The sequence below is a fragment of the Caretta caretta genome, chromosome 27 (genome assembly GCF_965140235.1).
Source record: "Caretta caretta isolate rCarCar2 chromosome 27, rCarCar1.hap1, whole genome shotgun sequence".
In the NCBI taxonomy this organism is placed as follows: Eukaryota; Metazoa; Chordata; order Testudines; family Cheloniidae; genus Caretta; species Caretta caretta.
The window spans coordinates 15,798,601-15,822,530 of record NC_134232.1 but is presented as its reverse complement, the minus strand read 5'-3'; the positions used below and the strand labels follow the sequence as shown (position 1 = coordinate 15,822,530).

Below are 23,930 nucleotides of genomic sequence, written 5' to 3'. Positions count from 1 at the left end.
CCTGGGTAGCTTGAAGCTTGTCTCTCTCACCAGCAGAAGTTGGCCCAATGAAAGAGATTACCTCCCTCACCTTGTCTCTCCAAAGCCCTTTAAGCACCCCAAGGGAGAGATATCCAAGTAGCTGTCTGTGGTCAGCAGATATCTGGCTCAGCACATGGGGCTGGCTCCACCCCTGGTTTCCAGCTGCTAAATTCCATTAAAAGTTAAAAATACATGCCTTTCCTACTTCCCGTTTCCCATGAAAGCAATCGCACTGGATATCATGCATGTAAGGGGAGGTGGCCCATGCGGTTGTGGGTGGAAGGGGGGATTTTCCACAGGACACACACTCTGTTAAGATGGGAACATTTCAGAACCCCTGCCCTGAGAATAAACAAAATACATCCGAAAAGATAAAGCAAAACATAGAGTTAATCCAAACTGGCCTGGTATTTTCAGATGCTGGATGCGGGCATGTCACTTTCAAGTGATAGCTAGAGTCATGCTGCTTGTTTCTGATCAGGAAAGTTCATAAGGAAATAAGCAATCGAGCCCAGTCCAGTGTGCTAACAGAGGCAGGGGATGTTACTTAACAATCCTTTCCAAAGCTGACCTTTAACCCAGGCTCACAAAGACCCTGCTGAAGAGCAAAGCTTTCAGTAATTACTATTATCTGTATTACAGCCACACTGAGAGGCCCAGGGCTCCCTGCTGCAGACGCACTCTGAGAGACAGTCGCTGCTCCAGAGAAGTTACACTCTAAATAGACACGGCAGGGAGAAAGAGGGTTAGTATTATTCCATTCCACAAAGGGGAGCCACAGCCCGAAGTGGCGGGCCCATGGGCATACGAGCAGTGTCAGAACTGGGAATTGAAGCTAGACCTCCAAGCCCCAGGCCCATGGCTTAACCACGAGCCCATCCTTCTCCTGTTTGCTTTTGGCAGGTGATGGAGACATGCAGAGCCAGTTCTACTCATCCCTTCTCATTACAGCTCCTGCTCCTCCTCCATCAAAATCCCAGATCCTTTGTGGTTTTTTAAATGAAAGAGAAGGACCAAGAGAAGGTAAATGGGCTGTGATTGCTATGGCTCTGCAGCGAGCTCAGAGCCCCTGCATGCTGCTTGCCATGTCCTGGTATCAGAAGCAGCAGTGGAATCCTAAGTGTTGTACTTTCTCTGTCAGCAGGAGTGCATCCTTCATAGCCCAGACCAGCAAGTTAGACAGTTTAATGGCATCACATAAAATGTACTGGATTAAATTCTACTGTCTGTAATAGCTCATTCTCTGCAAAAAACAAGCCTCTCACATGTGTCGGAATTAGAGCAAGGAAGGACTGGGGTGGGCAGGGAATAGCATGTGTACCCCCTGGGGCTGAACGGAAGGGGTACCTCATAGAGTTTTGGAGCAATAACTGGGACTAATTGGCTTAACTGAGTGTTGGTGGCTGCGACACAGGGCTTTAGATGAGTGTAGGCGTAGGAACGGGGGCTCTGAGGGCAGTGCGGGAACTCCCTCCCTTGGCGAGAAAGCGCGGATACACAGAAATGCCGTGTTGTGCATAGCGATAAAGTCCACTGTCCTGAGACAGAGAGCTGCTGAGGCCAGGGGGCTGCTTTGGGCAGCTACAGCTGCTGCGTGAATTTGAGTGTTGAGTTCCTGGGGAGCTCTGTGTGCTCTGACCCCTATGATGGCAGCCAAAAGGGATCAGCCCATTGCACACATTCCACAAAAATACATGAACTGCAGATCAAAGGGCTGAACTGTCCTTTTCTACATGGGATTTATTTTAAATTGAATCACGTTGAACCAGGACTTTTAACAATCGAGTTAGTGGCAGGGATGAGCCAAGTTCAGCACCATTGTCTAGTCAGCAGCAAACCCTTCCTAAAGCCCAGGTCTCAGAGGGGGCAGCCAGGAACATGCCAGAAGGCTGGTGCCGAGCTGTGTGACACCGAACCTCCCGTCTCCCCCAGGGGCCCGACAGACAATGTGACCCTGGTGATGAAGCACAATAATTCCAGCCCCTACCCTGGTCCATCCCGGGACTGCTTTCCCTTTGTGCTCTATTTAACTCAGGGTATGTCTACACTAAGAAATTAGGTCGGTTTTATAGAAGGCGATCTTTAGAAAGCCATTTTATACAGTCAGTCGTGTATGTCCCCACTAAGCGTAGTAGGTCAGCGGAGGGGGCTGGGCTGCCAGCCCTGGAGACTGACTCTTACCCCTCCAGCATGCACAGCCCAGAGAGCATCCCACTGTGACATTGTGACTCAGCAGGGAGGGAGGAGTGTTGACCTGGGAATGTGCCCTGGGGATGGGAGACCTGAGAGCCTGTCACCTGAGCCAGGAGGGGGAGGGGGAGGTAACACCTCTGCCCAGGAATGTGGACGGAGACTGCAGCAGGGAACCTGCTGGGGGGGTTTAGTTTTCAGTTTGGGGCTGGGTGGAGGAACACAGGGAACCCCAGGGCTGGGGTCTAAGCTCCCTGCTCCCCCAGAAGGACGTGATTGAGGGGTCCTGGTTGTACCCACAAGCTCTGTTGGGGGCTGTGTTCCTGTTGTCCAATAAACCTTCTGTTTTACTGGCTGGCTGAGAGTCTCAGTGGATCCCAGGAAGAGGGGTGCAGGGCCTGGACTCCCCCACACTCCGTGACAACTGGTGGCAGAGGTGGGATGTACTGCACCCCGTGAACGGCGCTTCCTGCAGTAAGTGACTGGGGAACAGTAAAACGAAGGGGAATTGACAGGGACCAGGCGTGCTGAAGATTCAGAGAGAGACGGTTTTGGGGGGCGGTTAACCCCTGGGAATGTGTGACCAGAGAGAAGGACTTTTGCAGTAACAGGGTCCCCCGGGGGATTGCAGCGAGTGGTCCCGGGGTGGAGGAGTCTGCAGCTCGACCCTGGCAAAGAGTCGGTGACCTCAAGAAGGACTGGCACACTAAGGGCTTTTCCTGGAAACTGTGGGAAGCTGCCCGGCCTGCGAGTGGCCAGCAGGGAGATGTACGCTAAACGCCTTAAGAGCGACCTGGTGGAGCTGTGCAGGCAGAGGGGGCTGCGCATCGGGAGGTCCACCAAGGAACAGCTGATTGCCCAGTTGGAGGAGAGGGATCGCTTGGATGACCCGATCCCTGTCCTGGAGGGAAGCCGCCCGGCAGACGCAGCGTGGGCCCTGGGGCCTGACCGGGCTGGGAGGGGTCAGACTGCTGCCCAGGACATCCCGAGACCCTTCCTACCTAGGACTGGGGGAGGGGTTGGGGGAAGCCCAGCGAATACCGAGGGCACCCTGACCCCAGCAACCAGCAGGGGATCCTCCCGGCGGAGCTCCCCATCCCTGGAGCGGAGGCGGCTGGAGTGGGAGAGGGAGATGAAAATGAGGGAGCTGGAGGATCATGAAAAACAACGTCAACATGAGCAGGAGGAGAAGGAGAAACAACGTCAACATGAACGTCAGGAGAAGGAGAAACAAAGATAGCATGACCTGGAGCTGGCCAGGCTGAGGAGCAGTGGGGCCCCGGCTGCAGTGAGTGCGGGGGGACCCAAGGCTGCAAGGAACTTTGATAAGTGCTTCCTGGCCCAGCGTAAGGAGGGGGAGGACATAGATAGCTTCCTGACGGCCTTTGAGAATGCCTGCGAGATGCACAGGGTTGACCCTGCAGACAGGCTCCAGTTCCTCACCCCCTTACTGGACCCCAAAGCCGTGGAGGTGTACAGCCGGATGACAGGGCCGGAGGCAGGGGACTATGAACTGTTCAAACAGGCCCTGCTCCGTGAGTTTGGGCTGACCCCCAAGATGTACCGGAGAAGGTTCCGGAGTCAGCGTAAAACGCCTGAGGTCACCTACCTACAACTGGTCAACCGGATGCAGGGATATGCCCGCAAGTGGACAGCTGGGGCCCAAGCTAAAGGGGACCTGCTTGACCTAATCGTACTGGAGCAACTGTATGAACAGTGCCCTTCCGACCTGAGGCTGTGGTTGGTGGACAAAAAGCTAGAGAACCCCCAGCACGCAGGGCAGCTGGCCGACGAGTTTGTGAACAGTCGGTCAGGGGGTAGCCAGGAGGAGCCCCAAAAGAACAGGCCCCCCCCCGATGCAGAGAGAGAGTCACCAGGGGGCCTCCCAGCGGGGAAATAGGGGGAACCCCCTCCAAAGGGGAACGCCTGGCGTCGGGCCCCTCCGACCTGCTCGAGGGGACCAACGTGACCTGAGCTGCTATCACTGTGGCCAGAGAGGCCACGTACGGTCCCAGTGCCCCGGGCTCAGGGACAGACTGAGCAGACCCAACCTACCCAGGGTTAACTGGGTAGGGACCCAGCTGGACGAGGGGCAGACGACCCAGGAAAGGGGGCCTACCAGTTTACCACCTGCTCAGGAGGGAAGAGTACCCCAGGCCAGCTCCACCAGAGGGCTGGAGGCTCTGGACTCAGGGTGCTCGGTTTACAGGGTGGGCGCGGGGCTGTCCCTCCGGAGAGAGTGCCTTGTTCCCCTGGAGATGGATGGGAGGAAGGTCAATGGATACTGGGATACGGGCGCGGAGGTGACGCTGGCCCGGCCCGAGGTGGTGGCCCCAGATCGGGTGGTGCCCAACACCTACCTGACCCTGACAGGGGTGGGCGGGACCCCATTTAAGGTGCCCATGGCAAGGGTACACCTGAAATGGGGGGCCAAGGAGGGCCCCAAGAATGTGGGGGTGCACCACCATTTGCCCACTGAAGTTTTGATGGGGGGAGACCTAGAGGACTGGCCAAGCAAGTCCCAGACCGCTCTGGTTGTGACCCGTAGCCAGAGCCGGCGAGGGGCACTGCGCCCTGACCTCGGGGAGGGTACCACACCGGAGGCACAGGACCCTACCCTGGTGGGGAGGGAGCGCCAAGGGGCACGGCTCAGAGAGGCTGAGGCCTCAGACCTGGCCACTGAGGGGGAACCGGGCCCCATTCCTTCCCCAGCTGCTGAGTTCCAGGCCGAGTTGAGGAAAGATCCCTCCTTGCGGAAGCTCAGGGACCTGGCCAACCTCAGGGTGGTACGGACCATGAGGAGAGGCTGCCAGGAGAGGTTCCTGTGGGAGAAGGGGTTCCTGTACCGAGAATGGGCTCCCCCAGGGGAAGTAGAGTCCTGTGGGATCAGGAGGCAGCTGGTGGTCCCCCAGAAGTATCGCCGCAAGCTCCTGTACCTGGCCCATGACATCCCCCTCGCAGGGCACCAGGGAATCCGGCGCACCCGGCAGAGGTTGCTACAGAACTTTTACTGGCCCGGGGTCTTTACCAGGGTCCGGCAGTATTGCCGATCCTGTGACCCCTGTCAGAGGGTGGGGAAGGCCCGGGACAAGGGGAAAGCGGCTTTGAGATCTTTGCCCATCATAGAGGAGCCTTTCCAGAAGGTGGCCATAGACATCGTGGGGCCTCTCAGCAAGACGACCCGGTCGGGGAAGAAATACATTCTGGGGGTGGTAGATTTTGCCACCCACTACCCCGAGGCAGTACCCTTAGCTTCCATTGAAGCAGACACCGTGGCCGATGCGCTCCTGACCATTTTCAGCCGAGTGGGGTTCCCCAAGGAAGTCTTGACAGACCAAGGCTCCAACTTCATGTCGGCCCTGCTCCGGTGCTTGTGGGAGAAATGTGGGGTCCGGCACGACTGGGCCTCAGCTTATCACCCCCAGTCCAATGGGCTGGTGGAGAGGTTTAACGGGACGCTAAAGATGATGCTGAAAAGCTTTATGAACCAGCACCCGCAGGATTGGGACAAGTACTTACCTCACCTGTTGTTCGCGTACAGGGAGGTGCCCCAGGAGTCGACCGGATTTTCGCCTTTCGAACTGTTATATGGCAGGAGGGTGAGGGGCCCCCTGGACCTGATGAGAGACGAATGGGAGGGGAAGGCCACTCCCGATGGAGAGTCAGTGGTGGAGTATGTCCTGATCTTCCGAGAGAGACTGGCTGAACTCATGGGCCTGGCCAGGGAGAATCTGGCCAGAGCCCAGAAGAAGCAGAAGGTCTGGTATGACCACACAGCGCGGGCCCGTGCCTACGCCACCGGGGATCCGGTGATGGTTCTCATCCCAGTGAGAAAGAACAAACTACAGGCCGCCTGGGAGGGCCCTTTCAAGGTCGTCAAGCAGCTCAATGAGGTAAACTATGTGGTGGAGCTGTCGAACCGGGCGCACCACCGCTGGGTGTACCATGTGAATATGATGAAGCCATATTATGCCAGGGGGAATGTGGTGTTGGCCGTGTGTGGACAGTGGGAGGAGCAGGGAGATGACCCTTTAGTAGATCTATTCCCTGGGACCAGAGCTGGTTCCCCCCTGGAAACAATTCCCCTCTCGGATCAGCTAACCCCTGCCCAGCAAGCTGAGGTCAGGGGGGTGCTGCATCCGTACCGACAGCTGTTTTCCAACCAGCCTGGACGCACTAATCTGACTGTCCACCGGGTGCAGACCGGGTCGCACCCGCCGATAAGATGCTCCCCCTTCCGAGTCACAGGGAAAACTGCTCAGGACCTGGAAAGAGAGGTCCGGGACATGCTGGCTTTGGGGGTGATCCAGCCATCTGCCAGCCCTTGGGCCTTGCCGGTGGTGCTGGTCCCCAAAAAGGACGGGTCGGTCCGGTTCTGTGTGGACTATCGGAAGCTCAAGGCCATCACTGTATCGGATGCCTACCCCATGCCCAGGCCGGATGAGCTCCTAGACAAGCTGGGAGGAGCTCGGTACCTCACCACCATGGACCTTACAAAGGGCTACTGGCAAGTGCCGCTGGATGCAGATGCCCGACTGAAATCGGCCTTTATCACCCCTCTGGGGCTCTATGAGTTCCTGACCCTGCCTTTCGGCCTCAAGGGAGCGCCGGCCACCTTCCAGCGCCTCGTGGACCAGCTCCTGAGGGGGATGGAGAGTTTTGCCGTGGCGTATATTGATGACATCTGTGTCTTTAGCCAGACCTGGGAGGACCACGTGTCCCAGGTTAGACAAGTGCTGGACCGACTCCAAGGGGCTGGGCTGACTGTAAAAGCGGAGAAGTGCAAGGTGGGGATGGCGGAAGTATCTTACCTGGGCCATCGGGTGGGGAGCGGCCGCCTAAAGCCGGAACCAGCCAAGGTGGAGGTGATCAGAGACTGGCCCGCTCCCCACACCAAAAAGCAGGTCCAAGCCTTTATTGGGATGGCAGGATACTACCGAAGATTTGTGCCCCACTTAAGTGCCATAGCCACCCCCATCACTGAGCTATGCAAGAAGGGGAAGCCAGACAAGGTGGTCTGGACCGAGCAGTGCCAGGAGGCTTTCCGGGCGCTGAAGGAGGCTCTGGTCAGTGGCCCAGTTCTGGCAAACCCAGACTTTGACAAGCCCTTTGTGGTGTTCACCGACGCCTCCGACACGGGACTGGGGGCAGTGTTAATGCAGGAGGATGAAAAGGGGGAGAGACACCCCATCGTGTACCTGAGCAAGAAGTTGCTACCCCGGGAGCAACACGACATGGCCATCGAGAAGGAGTGCCTGGCCATGGTGTGGGCCCTCAAGAAACTAGAGCCCTATCTCTTCGGGCGACACTTCACCGTCTACACCGACCACTCTCCCCTGACCTGGCTGCACCAGATGAAAGGAGCCAACGCCAAACTCCTGAGATGGAGCCTGCTCCTGCAGGATTACGACATGGACGTGGTCCACGTGAAGGGAAGTGCCAACCTGATAGCGGACGCGCTGTCCCGGAGAGGGGGCCCCGAACTTCCCCAGGTCACTGGTCACAGTGACCCCGCTCAGTTCAGTTCGAAGGGGGGAGAGATGTGACGATGTGACTCAGCAGGGAGGGGGGAGTGTTGACCTGGGAATGTGCCCTGGGGATGGGAGACCTGAGAGCCTGTCACCTGAGCCAGGAGGGGGAGGGGGAGGTAACACCTCTGCCCAGGAATGTGGACGGAGACTGCAGCAGGGAACCTGCTGGGGGGGTTTAGTTTTCAGTTTGGGACTGGGTGGAGGAACACAGGGAACCCCAGGGCTGGGGTCTAAGCTCCCTGCTCCCCCAGAAGGACGTGATTGAGGGGTCCTGGTTGTACCCACAAGCTCTGTTGGGGGCTGTGTTCCTGTTGTCCAATAAACCTTCTGTTTTACTGGCTGGCTGAGAGTCTCAGTGGATCCCAGGAAGAGGGGTGCAGGGCCTGGACTCCCCCACACTCCGTGACACCCACGCCCACTGCCCCGCAGAGGAGCCCTGACATGCCCAGATTTCCCCATGTCCGCCCCACTCCCAGTGGAGAGGCCCAGCCCCACCCCCAGAGGCAGGCTTGGTGAGCCAGAGAGACCTGAACTAGGAGGTGAGGCTGTTTGACAGCTGACGTGCCTGTGCCCAGGCCCCTGGTGATGCTCAGGAGCAGCGTGGGAATAGCTCAGTTGATCAGACTGAAACAGCAGTTCCACGGGTCTGGGTCGCTGTTACCTGCCCTTCGCTGGAACCAGCGCAGCACTCTGCCTTTCCTGAGCTGCGCTGACCTGGGTTCAGGACCTGGCCCCTTCACTTCAGGGGAGAACAAAGACGTCTGTTCCAGCTCTGGGCTGGATCAATCACGCCAGCTCCACAATGAACCTTGCAGTGCCAGGGCAGCGTCTAGGACCCACCAAGAGTTCGTGCTTTTCCAGGTTTGTTTCCATCCCAGCACCACAGAGAAGTGGGGCTCACACAGCGATTGATTCTGTACAAACCCCCTTCCTGAGCCTGCATGGAGGACGGGACACTGCTCTTGCCAGTGAAGTCCCGTCTGTGAATTCCTTGCTCCTCTTGCCAGTGGGATGGCCAGGTAAACAGACGCGAGCTGGTTTAACCAGTGACCAATAAAGCAAAGAGCAAGGTAATAAGTGCGAGTCGCTGACTGAGTGATCCCATGGCACTGAGCCTCTGCCCCCACCCCCGGACAGTCCTATGCCAGCAGTGTTTGGCAGTATTTGCGGGGAGCAGGGTGGGCAATAGGGACTTTGTAGGAGGGTCCAGTTATCTTCCTCCATCGTTTTAAAGTGTGTCTGGCAGGGGATAGGTTAGCAGCATCCAGAGAGGGGGCTGGATTCCCCCAGGAGCAGCAAAACGTCCCCTGTCAATCCAAACACCACTCATGGGAGAGTCACCCCCCACTCAGCGCCCCCACTCCGGGCCGATCTGTGGCTAAGACGTACAAAGGACTCATGTCTGGTAATGAAATACAGCTCAGGCTTTAATAAAACACCCCACTTATATACAGACACCCCCACACACACACATCACTGTTTCACATTAAGGTAATTGCAGGACACTGGGTACTTAGTGGGACACAGAGGCCAGTGAGCCCCAGGGTGCGGGTACGTGCCAGCCTTTCTGCCACGTGCCCTCGCTTTGTCTCCTAACCTAGCTCCCCCACACACAGCCTCTGCCCTCCACGGGGCGCTGTCTGAGGAATCCTCTGGGGAGCACGTGCAGGAGCGAGCGCCCTGTGGCCCAGAGAATGCCAGTCTCCTTCTCTCACCGTGTGTCAAGGGGAGGCAGCAAAGCCAGGCTGTTTCCTCATCGGCGCTGGCATGACCCGCAGGGGAAACGACCACACTTTCCGGAGGCTCCTGCCTGCCGCGCGCTGACTCCCAGGCCCCGCTGCTGAGCCATCTGCAGAGCCAGAGTCTGGGCTGGCTCATCGTGTGCCCTGCACATCGACTGTGGTCTGTAACATAGGCACCAGCTCTACTGCATGAGCCAGACGGGAGCATGCCCTGGCCAAGCGAGCAGGAGCAGGGCTGGTCTGGTCTCTGGACACAGTCGCTCTCCGCAGGTCTAGCAAGGAGAGCGCACTGGAAAGGGCTTGTGCTGAGCCAGTATCTGCTGACTCAGGACCCAGTTCTAGCATTTGGACCCAGAGACATGGGGGAGCTGAGGGTCCTAAGCCTCTGCTCCTGGGACATGTCACATGTCGTGTGCATAAATACCCAAGTCCCTTCCTTCTATAAAGCTTTCTTATCCTGTTGGCTCAGGACCTGGGCGACGCAGTAGGGGATGAGGCCGGCGGCAGCCACGGGCACGGCCGCGCTCTTGCAGAAGGACAGGACGTAAAACAGCAGCTCCACCTTGGCGGGAGGCTTGAAGGAGTCGAAGAGGTGCAGGAGGAGGAGCGAGACCACGATGCAGCTCAGGCGGAAGGGCAGCTGCTGGCCCATTTTCCCTTTGCAGCTCTCCAGGTACATCTGGGAGTTGAGGGCCAGCCCCAGCCCAAACAGGATCCCCAGGTTCCTGAGGAGGCCGGCGAAGGGGGTGGTGTCAATGTGGACCCACTCCGGCCGGTCACACCACCTCTTGGCTTTCTCCAGGGTCCACAGCAGGTCAACACCGAGAGCCTTCAGCAGCACGTAGAACCCCAGGGCGAAGCTGAACAGGAAGAGGGTGGTGCCCAGGTACCTCCGGAGACTGGCGCTGTAGATGGCGGGGATGTGCCGGAAAGCTTCAGCCACTGCCATGCCTGCAGGGAACAGAACGTGAGAGGAGAAACAACCCGTCAGAGCGAGGAACCTGGTGCGCAGAGATGGAGCCACAGGGCTCCCAAGAAAATCAGGGGCTGGAGGACAGCTGTGGTGGAGCATTGCTCCTGAGGGCAGCCGCCCCAAGGGTCGTCACAGAGCCAACTAACGAGTCTCTGCACGGCCACCTCCCTGGGAATGAGCAGTGCCCACTGTGGGCACAGAGAGGCAACCTTAACCACCCATCTCTCCCTAGGCTAAGATCCCCTCCTCCTAGTGCCAAGCCCTCTGTGCCCACACCTCCAGACAATGCTTGCTGGCGGTAAAACCAGCCAGTGATTGGAACTAGTCTGCTACTGTTCTGTCTGGCTGAGCTGGGTTACCGCACTGCAGAGCCTGGGGAACAAGGGCTTTGCAAAGGCATGTTCCTAGGGCACGGGGTGTGGGATTACAAGTGCAATCAGTGCAGCACAGTGCTGCCTAGCCACAGCGTCCACCTCAGGGTCTGTCCTGTGGAGAGCGTTCAGAGAAGGGTCATGGGAATGAGGAAAGGCTTAGAAAACAGGCCAGATAGAGAGAGACTTAGAGAGCTCGATCTATCTACGCTCGTTTGAAAGAGCAGGTTTAGGGGTGACTTGACTACAGTCTATAAGTACCTATGTGGGGAACAAATACTTGGTAATAGGCTCAGTCCAGCAGACAAAAGCCTAACATGATCCAATGGCTGGAAGTTGAAGCGAGACAAATGCGGACTGGAAATAAGGTGTACATGTCTAACGGTGGGAGTAATTAGCCACTGGAACAATTTCCCCGGGGGCGTGGTGGATTCCCTCTCACTGGCAATTTTAAAATCTAGATTGGATGTTTTTAAATAGACCGGCTCTAGCTCAAAAGGCAGGATTGTGGGGCAGTCCCAGGCCCTGTGTTATGCAAGGGGGCAGGCTAGATGAGCATAATGGTCCCTTCTGGCCTTGGCGCCTAGGAACAGCTGGCGGGTGGCCCCTGAGCCCATTGCTCCGAGTGACCGTAACAGTGCGGTTTGTACAGGGAGAGGCAACGGTGCACGCCATCACTGACCTGAGATGACCCCTGCGATGACTTGGTGAGGAAAATGGGCAGCAATGAAGACTCGAGACAAACAGACGCAGACCTGGACAGCCCAGAATCCTGCCCACAGCGCTGTCCTCAAGAACCTGCAGCAGGGAGACATTCGGGTGAGACACAAAGGTCAGCAGAGCACGGCCTGCGCAAGGCCACCCCGCGGCTTTCCCTGCCCCCTCCAGCGGGGAGCAGGGAGGCTGGGATCTCAGACGTCTCTCCCTGCTGGTAGTGGCTGAAGTTTCAGCAGGTGGAGAAGCGGGAGGGTCACATTATAAAGTCCTGACTGCCAGTCACAGAATGGAAAGTGGCATTAAACAGCCCCTGCGGGGTGGGTAGAGGTTCAGAACCAGGGATTTGCCCTCTGCCATGATCCAGGGAAAGCTTAAACACCCAGGAGGGGTCCAAACTCGCGTGGAGCTGGCCTCCCTCTGCTCCCACTGACAGCAGCTGCAAAACTCCCATTGACTTCAGTGGGGCAGAGCTCGGACACTGCAGAGCTCCTCTGATCACCCCACTTCCCATACCCGTTGTGGCCTCATCCAAAGACTCCCATCAACTTCAGTGGGCTTTGGATCAGGTCTTAGTCCAGGCCCTTCACTTCCTTCCCAGCCACCGAAGCTGGCACTCAGTCTTGGGGAGGCATGAGATGCGACTCTCTTTATCTAGGCGTTAGTTGGCTTAGCTGCCGGTGGGATCAGTGCTCACGCAGTTATTCAACCCCTTCTAAAACCCTGTGTCTGTGTGCGCGTTGGGGTGTTTGAGCACGTAGCGCTGCCGGCCTCCTGCAGCAGTGAATTCCACAGCTCCACTGAGCGCTGCATGAAGACTCATTTCCTTTGGTTCAAAACGCACCTCCCTCAGGCCTCAGGGCACCCCGCTGACCCTGCAGACACAGGAGCGCAACAGTCTGAACCCTACTTACTGGTCTTTAATTGTCAGCTGCTTCTTCCCCAGAGCAATGGACAGAATGGCTGTCACCATCACATAGTAAACTCCTGCAGAGCCCATCGCATGGCCAGAGGGACTCCCTAGGGGAGAGAAAACACCTGCGTTACGCCTCCCCAGGTTGTTCCTTGCCCTGGTCACAAACAGCAACCTCCTACCGGGTGCCCGGAGCGCTGGGATCACCCAGACTAAAGGCCAAGAGCCGGCATCAGCCCAGCCCGGCATAGCTGGCTGCGCAGGGCGCGAGGGAATTGACGGGGAGGGGCAGGCACAGGGGGAATCCCCCACGTGAGGCACTGGAGGGGAGTGTCCTTACCAGAACCAGGGGTGCGTAGGAGGGGAAATGAGGCGGAAAGGGCAGTCGCTCAGCAGGGGGAGTGATCCCGCAGAGCTAGCATGAGCCCAGGGGCGCGCTACAAGATTTCTCAGGGTCTGTCGCACAGGCACTCCCGGCCCAGCTCCCCACGACACCTGGCATTAGGGAGCCATTATGGTAATGCTGCCAGAATACTTGGCACTTGTGCGGGCAGAGCCGCCCGCTACGTATTACCCTGCACACTAGTCCCCTGCAGAGACCAGCCCTGGCACGCCACAGACGTTGGCCTTGTCTTCACGGCATGCTCCGGCCCGTTTTCCCCCTTCCCACGGTGCGTTTTCCCATCTCCACACCCCACTATCAGCACCGCCCGGCAAGGCAGCCACCACGCTCTGAGCTAGGGGCAGACCACCCAGTCCCCATTATCCAGGTTGCCCAAGGCTACAGAAAGAGCACCCGTGGTAGAGGTGGCATTAGGCTGCAAGGATCCTGGCTCCTAGTCCCATGCTCAAGACTACCTGGCTTTCTGCTCTAGCCACAGACCCCCCTCAGCAGGCAGAGGGAACGGATAGTCACATAGCACCGGAGAGACAAGGCAGGGGAGGTAACGGCTCCGGAGCGAGACAAGCGGTCGAGACACACACAGCTCTTCTTCGGGTCTTCGTCTTCAAAAGGGCCCTGAGTAGCTCGAGACCTTGTCTCTCACCAACAGGGACGTTGGTGCAATAAAAGGAATTAACCCCCCCCCGCTACCCCCCCTTGTCTCTGTAATATCCTGGGACAGACACGGCTACAACACTGCACACACAGCACTGGAACAGCCCATCCAGTAGAGAGCAGTAGTGAACGTGTGTGAGCTCGCACGTGTGTGTGTTTGACAGTGTATGTGTAGACACACGCACAAAACAGCTGGCGTGAGCAAAGCCCCAGTGGTTGCAATATACACAGCATGCCTCTGATCTGGGCCTGAGCCTGCACCACCCTGCCTTCCTGCTGAGGTTTGCAACAAGCTTCTAATTCCAGCATAGGTCAAGGGTCCCCCTGCAAACAAAATCTGCACTGGTACTGGATTAGTCCGTTCTTTTTCTGGAGGGAAAGACAGCCTCTCTCCTGGGCTGGGCAGATACTGAGGGCAGACAGGCCTCTGTCATACATGGGAAGGTATTTGTTCTTAATTTCAGTAGCTATAGGGTCGGAGCAAAGGTTTCTTCTACAGAGCCTAAATTTAGCCTAAAAGGGGGGTTTTGCATACGCTGACCTGTTTCACCCCAGCAGCAAGGCGAGGTTGGCCTGCCCCTAACTGCTGACAGGGCAAAATCTGCACTTCCAATGTCTCCCTTTCTCCAGTGACCAGGAAATGCTTAAGGACAGCAGCTGTGTCCAACACTCAAGCTTGTGCTAAACCACTCTGCACAGCGGCACCCCCGGGCTTTGGTGAGTTTAAAATGAATTAGTTAAACTGCATTAAGCCCCTGTGTGGACATTCTCATTCAGAATGAAAAATTGCCTTCATTCAATTTAATTTAATTAATTTTGGAAGTCAGTTAAGCTTAAACTCTCAATCAGAATTAGTTTACCTTAATTCAGTTTATGTTAATTTACTTCCCAAATTAACTAAATGTAATGGAATTAAGGCGATTTAATTCTGAATGGGAGTGTCCACCCAGGGGTTTAATGCAGGTTAACTAATTAGAATGCACCATGATCTTGAGAAACTGGAGACTTGGTGTGAAGTCAATGAGATGAAATTCAAGAAAGATGTGCAAAGTTCTGTGATTAGCAAGGAAAAGACAAATGCAAAATGGGGAATAACCAGCTGGGCAGCAATACCGAGGCAAAAGATCTGGGGGTCAGAGTGGCTCACACACTGAATATGAGTCAGCAACGTGATGCTGTTGTGAAAAAGGCAAATGTAATTCTTGGCTGTATTAACAGGAGTGTTGTCTGTAAAGGATGACCATGCGTCCCGTTTTGGCTGGGACAGTCCCATTTTAACGCCCCATCCCGGCCATCCTGACTCATACTTCGGGACTTGATCGGTTGGCAAGAGCCAATGGGACAATTGCCCAATTTTGTCAAAAAAGCGAGGTGTGGTGTGGAGGAGCATGCGGGGCGGGGCGAGGCGGGGCGGGGGGAGGGGTAAGCAGAGATGCCAGCCCCACGCAGGGGGGAGGCAGGGCTCCCGTGGGGGGGCCAGCACGGTTCCAGTGACAAACAACAGTCTCATGCGGGGCAGGGCAGGGGGCTTGGGCCAGCCCCACGCAGTGTCCTGTTTTCCCTTTAGGAAATATGGTCACCCTATGTATCTAAGACCCAGGAGGTAATTGTCCTGCTTTACTTGGCACCAGGAGTTCTCAGCAGAAGTCCTGTGTCCAGTTTTGGGCACCACACTTTAAGAAAGATGTGAACAAATTGGAGAGACCCCAGAGCAGAGCAACAAAAATTATCAGAGGTTTAGAAAAAGAACCAGATAAATTCAGGGAGGATAGGTCCATCAATGGCTTTTAGCCAGGGTGGGCAGGGATGGTGTCCCTAGCCTCTGTTTGCCAGAAGCTGGGAACGGGCAACAGGGAATGGATCACTTGATGATTCCCTGTTCTGTCCATTCCCTCTGGGGCACCTGGCATTGTCCACTGTCGGAAGACAGGACATTGGGCTGGATGGACCTTTGGTCTGACCCAGTCTGGCTGTTCTTATGTTCTAGAAGACCTGATCTATGAGGAAAGGTTGAAAGAACTGGGCATGTTTAGTGCAGAGAAGAGAAGGCTGAGGGGGGACCTGAAAACAGTCTTCACATTTGTAAAGGACATATGCAGAGGAAAGTCGTTCTCCATGTCCTTCGTGGGTGGCACAAGAAGTAGGTGGCTTAGTTTGCAGCAAGGGTTAGGGTGGACATTAGAACAATATTTCTAACTAGGATAGTTAAGCCGTGGAGCAGGTTAGGACATCCCCTCCCCTTCTTCCCAGCAGGTCCCTCCGCCCTGATAAATGCCAATCCCACGCCCTGCTGCTGCAGTGGAAGATGCCTCCCCTCCTTGTGTATAATGTGAAGCATGATTCTGCCAAATTATTCCTCTCTCTAGATGTGTCTCACCTGGGCCGGTCTCGCAGGTGAGGGGGAACTGCTGGATCACAGGGGTGGAGGTGTTGCCATAATAACCGGTCTCCCGGACCCACCAGTAGGGTCTCTGCCCAAAGAGGAACCTGAAATGCAAGAATAAAAGTGTCTCTAGTTGCCTCGGGCACAAGAGCAGGAAAGCAAGGACACAGCTCGTCAGCTCTGGCCCAGGTTGGGGCAGGGGTTGCAAGAATCGGGGATCCCCAGTTCCAGGCCGGTTGACTTCAGTCCAAGCTTGGGGCACACAGCTGGGTTCTGCTCTGTGCGTACAGGCACCACCTGCTGCATGCTGACCCAGGAGCCAGTTCCCCCCTTTCCTTGATGGTGCAGCAGGGCACAGGAGATATTAAATCTACTAGTGATGGGCTGCTTCTCCCCGGGCATGAACCAGAGATACAGCACGTGCCCTCACGCTGGCTGACCCATCATCCCCCCAGCCCAGCCCAGCACATGCCTCCTTGTCTCCAGAGGCAACTCCATCACCACACCCAATCTCGCCCTTCCCCTGATGGATCAAAGCCCCACGGTAACCGCAAGTCTGGAGAAGGGCAATCGCCATAAATGCAGCACCTAGGACCGGATGGCTGACACCCAGTGCTGGGTCCAGCTCCCATGCTCACTCACACCCCGGGCTCATGCCCCATGCATTCTCCCTGCTGCTGTCTGTCATGAGCTATACAAAGATTCACGTGGCTTTAAAAAGGGTTACGATTTTAGATGGCACTCTGCATCCATCGACCTCAAAGCACTTGTATTACAGAAGGGGAAACTGAGGCTACCTTGCCCCATATCACACAGTTGGTCAGCAGCATCTCTGTGTCCCAGGTAAGCCCCGTAGCCCCAGCACCACACAGACACTCACAGGAAAATAAATGCAATTAAACATAAGCCCCTCTCTGCAGTGATACAAGCATGACCCTATTTGCAACGTGTGGCACCTCTGGCTAGTTCAAGGACTAGATCTCTCCCTGGCTGTTGGCAAGGAGCAGAGTGGGGAAAGTTTGGAGCCGTACCCGTGATGGAAATCACACAGGAGATCTTAATATATCCAGGGTTTCTTTTGTGTGACTGGGCTGTTGTGGGAGTCCTAACTGTGCACTGTACAGAATGGTCAGGAGCACCGAGAGTCGGCAGCGGTGGGTGGATTCCCATGGACACTGATCCATGAACCGGACGATCGATGCAGTTCAAGGCTTCACTCAGGGGCTCTGACTTGGAAGGAAATCTGTGTGCTACAGAGCTGGAGGAACTTGTCTTTGGAAAGCTCCAGCGTGGAGCCAACCTGAACCCTCTTGGTAAGTACCCACTTCACAGCCAAACAACCCCCAGCTAGCAGGGTGTGTGCAGGGCAAGCAGCAGGAACAGGACCAGCACTGGCTACTCACCACTTAAAGACCAGGTTGAGCCAGTCCCCGATCACAGCCACCCAGATCAGCTTGACGCCCACCGCCTCGCAGAGGTGGAACCAGATGGGGAAGAGGATGAAGAAGGTGTTTCGGAGGTCGGCAGCGAAGGAGATGAAGAGGAACCAGTCCTGGGAGCCCTGGTAGTGCTCCTGCAGGTAGCGAGTTGCCTGGATCCCCATGTCATGCAGGACGTTCATGCCGGCCTCCATTCTCCTTTTCTATCAACACTTCAGTATCAGCTGAGAGTGCTGAGTGAGCTCGGTCTCTCATGAGACTGCGCTGCTCTGGGGCTGCTCACTGGCTGGCTTTATACCCTGCCAGGCTCTTGTTTGCAGCCTGTAAGTTGCTGGCTCCTGCACTGATCTTTGGACTCAAAACACTCTTGTCAAAACCCCCATTGATCAAAGGTGCATCACGCCGGGGGGGGGGGGTGTTTGATACAAATATGTTTAGAGCCATTTGCGTAAAAGAGAAAAGGAGGCTGACAAACCAGCTCGCTGTTTGCCAGCCGCTGACCCGAGGGCACCGTTACCCCTTTGCAACACCACGCTACTGGCTACGGTACAGGAATAGCCTCGGAAAAATCACTCGGGTTTGTATTTTAAACTGAACCCAGCCTGGGCATAATTCCCGCTGCCGCCCGTCGCTTGCAAACCACAACGGTACTGTTCATTTTTTAATTACGAGTGTCAAGAACATTATTTGACCAGAACTCGAAGGACGGATAGTAACACGAGTGGCACAAAGCACAGCGCGCTCCGGCCTGAGTCAGTGCTACATTGTCCCAGAGATCCCGTGGGGTCACGTTGGCATGTCACTGGAGTGTCGCAGGGGTCAAGCAGGCCCTTTGTTGGGCTCTGCACTTCGGAGAGAGGTGCCTCCGTCGCTTGGGCTTGATTCTCACCCAGCATTTGTGGGAGCAGGATGAAAGCCGAGAGCTGGATGGGCACCTTTATGGCATTTGCACTACCCTGTAATTTAACTGGGAACTGGACCAGACTCTGCTTATTGGGCCAGTGTCCCCGCAAACTCCAGAAGGACCTGCCAATGGCTCTAGACAGTCAGGCTTCCCCAGTGCTTGGCCTGTGATCATGCGTTTCTAGAGACACTTTGCTGGGCTTTGTGTGGCCTCAAAGGAGCTTCAGCATCCAGATACCCTAGAAATTTTAGCACAGTTGCACGCTGAGCACCAAGCACTCTTTGCTCAGTAACTCCCTCGCTTCCCGCATGCCCAGTGCTGCCCTGGCATAGGGCACAGCGGAGGAGGAGGACACAGGGCTGCACCCCCACAGGAGGGTGCGCACTGCGTAAGGCCCAATCCTGCTCCCACTGCAGGCGGTGGTAAAACTCCCATGCACTGCAGTGGAGTCCCATTGCTGACACCAGCTCTGAATCTGGCCTCACTCTCTAGCTTGCTCCATGCAGAGCTGAACTTCCCAGGGCACAACAGATGCCCAGAGAAACAACCAATTTGATTCAACTCCTAATCACGAATCCCAGGCCGCCAGCTCTGCATCTGCACTGGGCTGCTGCCGCCCTGCCCTGGGCCCTGGCATCCTGCAAAAGCTCCCAGTCTGCCCCACTTGATGCCGTGACAAAGAATCTGAGACACGCAGCCCTCGAAATGGGTTTCAGGCAAAGGTGGAACCTGTTTATACTAGAAAATAAAACCGTGAAGGATCATTGGGATCTGAAGCAAAGGGAATATACTCAACTCTTGACACCCTTGTCCCTAAGTTTGGCTTCTCCTCCCCTACAGCCATGCTGTCGAGGAAGGGCAGTCCTGCCCCAACCGCGTAATCAGCAGCTCTCCTCATAAGCATTAATTATGGATTTGGTATCTGCAACCACGTGCCATTAGCATGCGGAGGACTTGGATTCGCTGTCAAGTGCTGAACAAGTGCTTTTATATCTGGTGACCGGGTCCCTTCTGATGCTGATGAGCAGGAATCAGAACCTGGGCCAACGCCAGGGCAGCTTGTGCGCTCGCTGAGATTCTGGGCTTTTAACGGCAGCGCGGGAGAGGGAGGGGTGGACGAGGCTGCACACGGATGATCGTGGGTGGTTCACACAGGCCGTGGGGCAGGCTCCCCTCTTTACGGGAAGGCGGGGGGTGGCTGGGCCCCTGGGTCTGGGACGGCAGCCATTACGGAGGCGCAGGCAGGAGCCGAGTGATGTAGAGCCTTGAAGGCAAGGGCCAGACCTGATGCACAGAGCAATGGGGAGCTGATGGCCCTTCAAAAGGGAGGTGACTGGGTCAGAGCCAGGAGGGAGGGAACCATTTCAACAGCAGCATTTCAGCCAGTGGGGGCCGGGGCCGTGAAGAACAGAGCGGCGGGGGCTGAGCACTCAAGGCAGGAGATGATTAGGGAGCTGAGCTGTAGTTTACATGCGTCCCCGCTATTGCAGCGCAGAGAGCAATGGGGCTAATGTTAGGGCGGGTCTGGCCCCAGGAGGGGAGGGAGAGTTGGCCCCTGGGCTCTGGGTTTCAGGAAGCAGGCTGGTGAGGTTCTGGGAAGTAGGGCAGTGGCTCAGTTTTAACCATCCTGGGGTGACTGGCGCCACCGGGACAGTGAGAGCTGCAGACAGGGACAGGCCCAGGGTGGAAGCAGCTGTCACAGGCATCAGCCCCACGGCACAAGATGCAGCACTGCCCAACATCTTTGCTCTGTGACTAACGCAGCGCTCGCACAAGTGCCTCCCCCCGACCTGCCTGCAGGTTCCAGCCGGCTGTCGCTGCTGTTGAAACTTTGTGGGGAGATGCTAACCAAACAGCCGTGACGTTAGCTAACCAAATTCCTCTGCACCAAAACACGCTGGCGTACGCAAGCAGGGGAAAACAGCAAGAGGGTTTCATGTTTGCCAGTCAGTGAAACGCAGCCCTTATCTCCGCTCAGTGAGAAAGTTCAGGTCACGAGCCTTGAACCATGCAGCTGTGGCCAGCTTGTCCCAGGCTAGGGTCACATCCCCAAGAGCTGGGCCCTGCTCAAAAACAATGGACACGGTGCGGCCGGACACCCACTAAACCTCTGAATTCACCATCAGCTAAACCCCAGCCACCGTGCTCCCAAGCGGCTGCTTGTGTGAGCTGTGGTACCAGCTCTTGCAATAGTTGGTGCTTTTCTTAAAGCCCCAGCTCCTGGAGTCAGAGGATCATGAGAGAATCTCAGCTTTTGTTAAAATATAATGCAAGGTTCTAGGCCTCCTGGTTACAGAGAGAAGCTGGGAAACGTGATCCCCAAAGGCAAAGTGTCAAAAGGAGTTATTTAAAAAAAATCTCATGATTTGTAAGCCAGGTTCGTGATTTGGGGTCCTGGCTCGGGATATTTTAACAGTGGGAGCTGGCGAGTCTGGGGTGGGTTCTGGGGCTCACAAGGGAATAACGCAAGCAGGGGCACCGTTTGCAGTTCCCCTCCCCTAGACTTTGATTTGCCCCCCTGATTTTCCATAGGTCCACTTGCTCCACTTTTTCCCTCCCCCCAACGTTACATGGTTCTGGATGCGAACAACTTGGTTTCTCCCCCTCTCTTTTCAGCAATGGTGCCGAGAACAGAAGGATTCCCGCAGCAGCTTCTCCTCAGCTACAAGGTGCTGGGGGCAGGGCCCCCATGGACATAGAGGAGATTTGCAGAGCAGTTTGAGGGGATGTTTGGAAAAATAAATCCTCCCGCGGTATTTGGCTGGGGAACAGGCCCCAGAGCTCAGCACAGGGCAGCCATGATGAGCCATAACTGAGCCCCTGCTCCACAAACGCAGCCAAGCATGGATCCAGCACAGCAGCCTCAAGGCCTCTCGAAGTTGCACCAGGGTCTGAATGAGCCTGTGGCTGGCCCTAGAAACCCGGACTGCCAAGGCGACAGAAAGACACCCACAATCCCATGCCTTCCGCACAGACCAGCCAGACCCGAGATTAGCAACAGTGTTTGTAAAGCTTGTACTGTGAAGGCCCTAGAGGGCGAGGCCTCTTGTTCTCCCGTAAATACCACTTTTTAAACCCCTCCTCGTGCTCACCACAGAATGCAGAGAACACGCGTGTGTCCCATGTCCCTCCAACTATCACAAGAGCCTCTGCGCGGACAGAGGAATCTCAGCTCCACCATGGTGCTCTCCGGCCACCCATGGCTCTGCCACTGAGAGCTTTGGAGCCTCCGTGTAGGGACATTGCCCGGGGATTTTGGCTTCCACATTCCCATCAGACAGTTTTAAGTCCCAGAGCCCATGGCCCTGTGCAACCCATGAGGCCTTGCCACACCCTGAGCCTCAGGCCAAACAGCAGAGTTGGGGTGGCCTGGTTTGAATGGGGACGCTGAGCCCGGGGAAGGTTTGGGCCCTGTCTGAATGCATTTACGCGGGGCTGTTTGTCCCCATTCTGTCACCACTTCCAGAGTGTCCACCCACAGCCTGGGGGCCCTGCTGCATCAGTTCTGTTCTCAGAGCTCCTCAATAACCCTGCGCCAGGAACATGTGTCAAATAACAGCCCCCAAATCTTGGTTCCAGTTTATTAGCAAGGAGCTCAAAGAAAACACAGGAGTCTTGCACCCCAGACCCCAGCTGGGCATGGCCCCTGCTCCCCAAGGTCCACCTGGCTACCAGCTTCAGCACCATTTTCCAGCCCAGCCCAGCCCAGGCTCTGCTCCGCGTCTCCCCAACCTGAGCTCCCTCTGGTCACTCCAGTCCCAGGCCTGTCTAGCTGGAGCCCCTCCCTGCAGGAAGTCCCAGCCCATTTCAGCCCCCAGGCCTGGCTCTCCCACTCAGATCCCCATTCCTCTTCAGGAGCACTAGCCACAGGCTGGGTGGGTGGCCTGCAGCCAGCACCACTCCTGCAGCTGCCCTTTCCCACCCCCAGGGCCCTTTTCCCCAGTCAAAATTGCCTTCCTCTATTTATTAGCCCCAGATACTGCTCCGCCTTCTTCATCAGCTCAACCTGGGATGCATCTGTGCAGGCCTAGGGGAGTGGGGCCGCTTCACTTAAAGGGACCAGCCACCCTGTGACAGGCCCCTGGGAACGATGGGCCCTGGGGATTCTCGTGGCCAGCAGCCCCACAGCGGTTAGAATGTGAAACTCACGGAGTGAGAGGAGAAGCAGACCCCGGCCTCCAGCTGTACCCAACACCTCCCCACCTTCACTGCGGAGAGCAGCTTGTGAGCCCCTTGGGTCATGCCAGTCTCTCTGGGCTGTGACTGGCGCCGATCCGACCTGGGCCCCAAGTCGCTATCACAGCACAAAGACAAAATAATCAGCAGCATCGTCCTAGCAAGGGGCCTCCTGTTCCTCCGCCCAGACCCCTCGCTCTCTGGCCCTGCGTTCGGAGCCCAGGCTTGGTGCCTGCCCCTACCAAGGAGCAGAGTTTGAGGGGCATGCTGACCCTGGGGCCTTGTGAGAGCTGCTCCAAAGGGGAATGAACACGTGCACAGAAATGGTGCTTAGAAAATGACTTTACTAAACACTCCTGGTCTGGAATCCTTGGGCGAGAGCCTTTCTGGACCATGCCAGGGAATTTGGCTTCAGCTTCAAAAATATCTTTTCTTGGCAACGTCCCAGTAAGAGTTCTGCCCTGTGACATTTCCACATGGAAAACAGGAGGGGGAGGGGAGACCCTGAGAGTCACTGGGAAGCAGCTTCTTCCAGTTTTATTGAAGAAACCTCCCCAGCTGTCCTTCCCGGCCAAGTTGCAGGAGGTGGGGGGTGCAGTGGGGTCGGGGGCGCTCCTCTCTCCCTCCCTCCCTCTAGACAGAGCTGAGAGATTCTGATTAGAAAACAATCAGCTGCTGCCAGGACAAGGGGCTGATGCCCAGAAATGCCTCCATGCAGCCAGTCCCCAAAGCACCTCTCCCACTCCACCCCGCCATCCCCATCCCCAGCCGGCACCACTCAAGGCACCAGCTTTGCCCATATACCCCAGCCACTGAGCACCCAGCATGGTACCCACCCAGAATGTCTGGGAGCGACCATGTCTACCTCCCAGCCCTGAGCCTGGCCGCTAGCTTCCTGCCCCACTCAGACCACGCAGCCTGGCCTGGATCCGTTGGGCACAGCTGCGGGAAGCGAGTGAATAGGGAATTGACCCAGTGACGGATGGGGCCTGGGTTTCATCTACAGAAAATGACCCGCTGGAATTTTTCGTTCTGCTCAAACAGCCCTGGGATGGAGAGCGCGCTGTGCCCAGGCCTTCCTTCGGCCTGGCCGTGAGGCTTGGCTCCGCTCACGTCCACAGGAACCTGGCGTGTGTGCCAGAGGGCTACAACATCTGTAAGTGCAGCTGCTCCTCGATCACAACACAGCACTGCGAGGGCCAAGGGAGAAAAGCCAGAGACCCTGAAATCCAGCAGGTGCTTCGCCACTGCCGAGCGTAAGGTGTTCAGATACTGCATCCACCCATACACCACATTCCCCACATGCCCTCCAGCTGCATCCTGCCGGCATGCAAACCCCGCTGCTTGGATGATGGCCTCCCTTCAGGAAGCTCCTGCCCAGAGGGGGACACCAATCACCCTGGGGTCACTCTGATCCCAACACAGCTCCTCCCCCAGCCAAAGGACCCCTGTCTCCTTGGTAGCTGAGTCCAAGTCCCACACAGCCCTGCAGGGCGAAATGCTGCATTTCTTGGGT

General features: G+C 56.5%; 1 protein-coding gene across 1 annotated transcript; it reads right to left on the bottom strand.

Annotated features, from left to right (window-relative positions):
- Positions 1-9,145: 9,145 nt before the first annotated feature.
- Positions 9,146-17,614, bottom strand: LOC125626704 (glucose-6-phosphatase catalytic subunit 1-like). The gene is made up of 5 exons (XM_048830038.2): positions 17,299-17,614; positions 15,890-15,999; positions 12,457-12,562; positions 11,511-11,626; positions 9,146-10,435 (listed from the first exon to the last, which is right to left on the bottom strand). Exons 1-5 carry the CDS (start codon positions 17,526-17,528, stop codon positions 9,924-9,926), a joined length of 1,074 nt encoding a protein of 357 aa, XP_048685995.1. The 5' UTR covers positions 17,529-17,614; the 3' UTR covers positions 9,146-9,923.
- Positions 17,615-23,930: the final 6,316 nt, after the last annotated feature.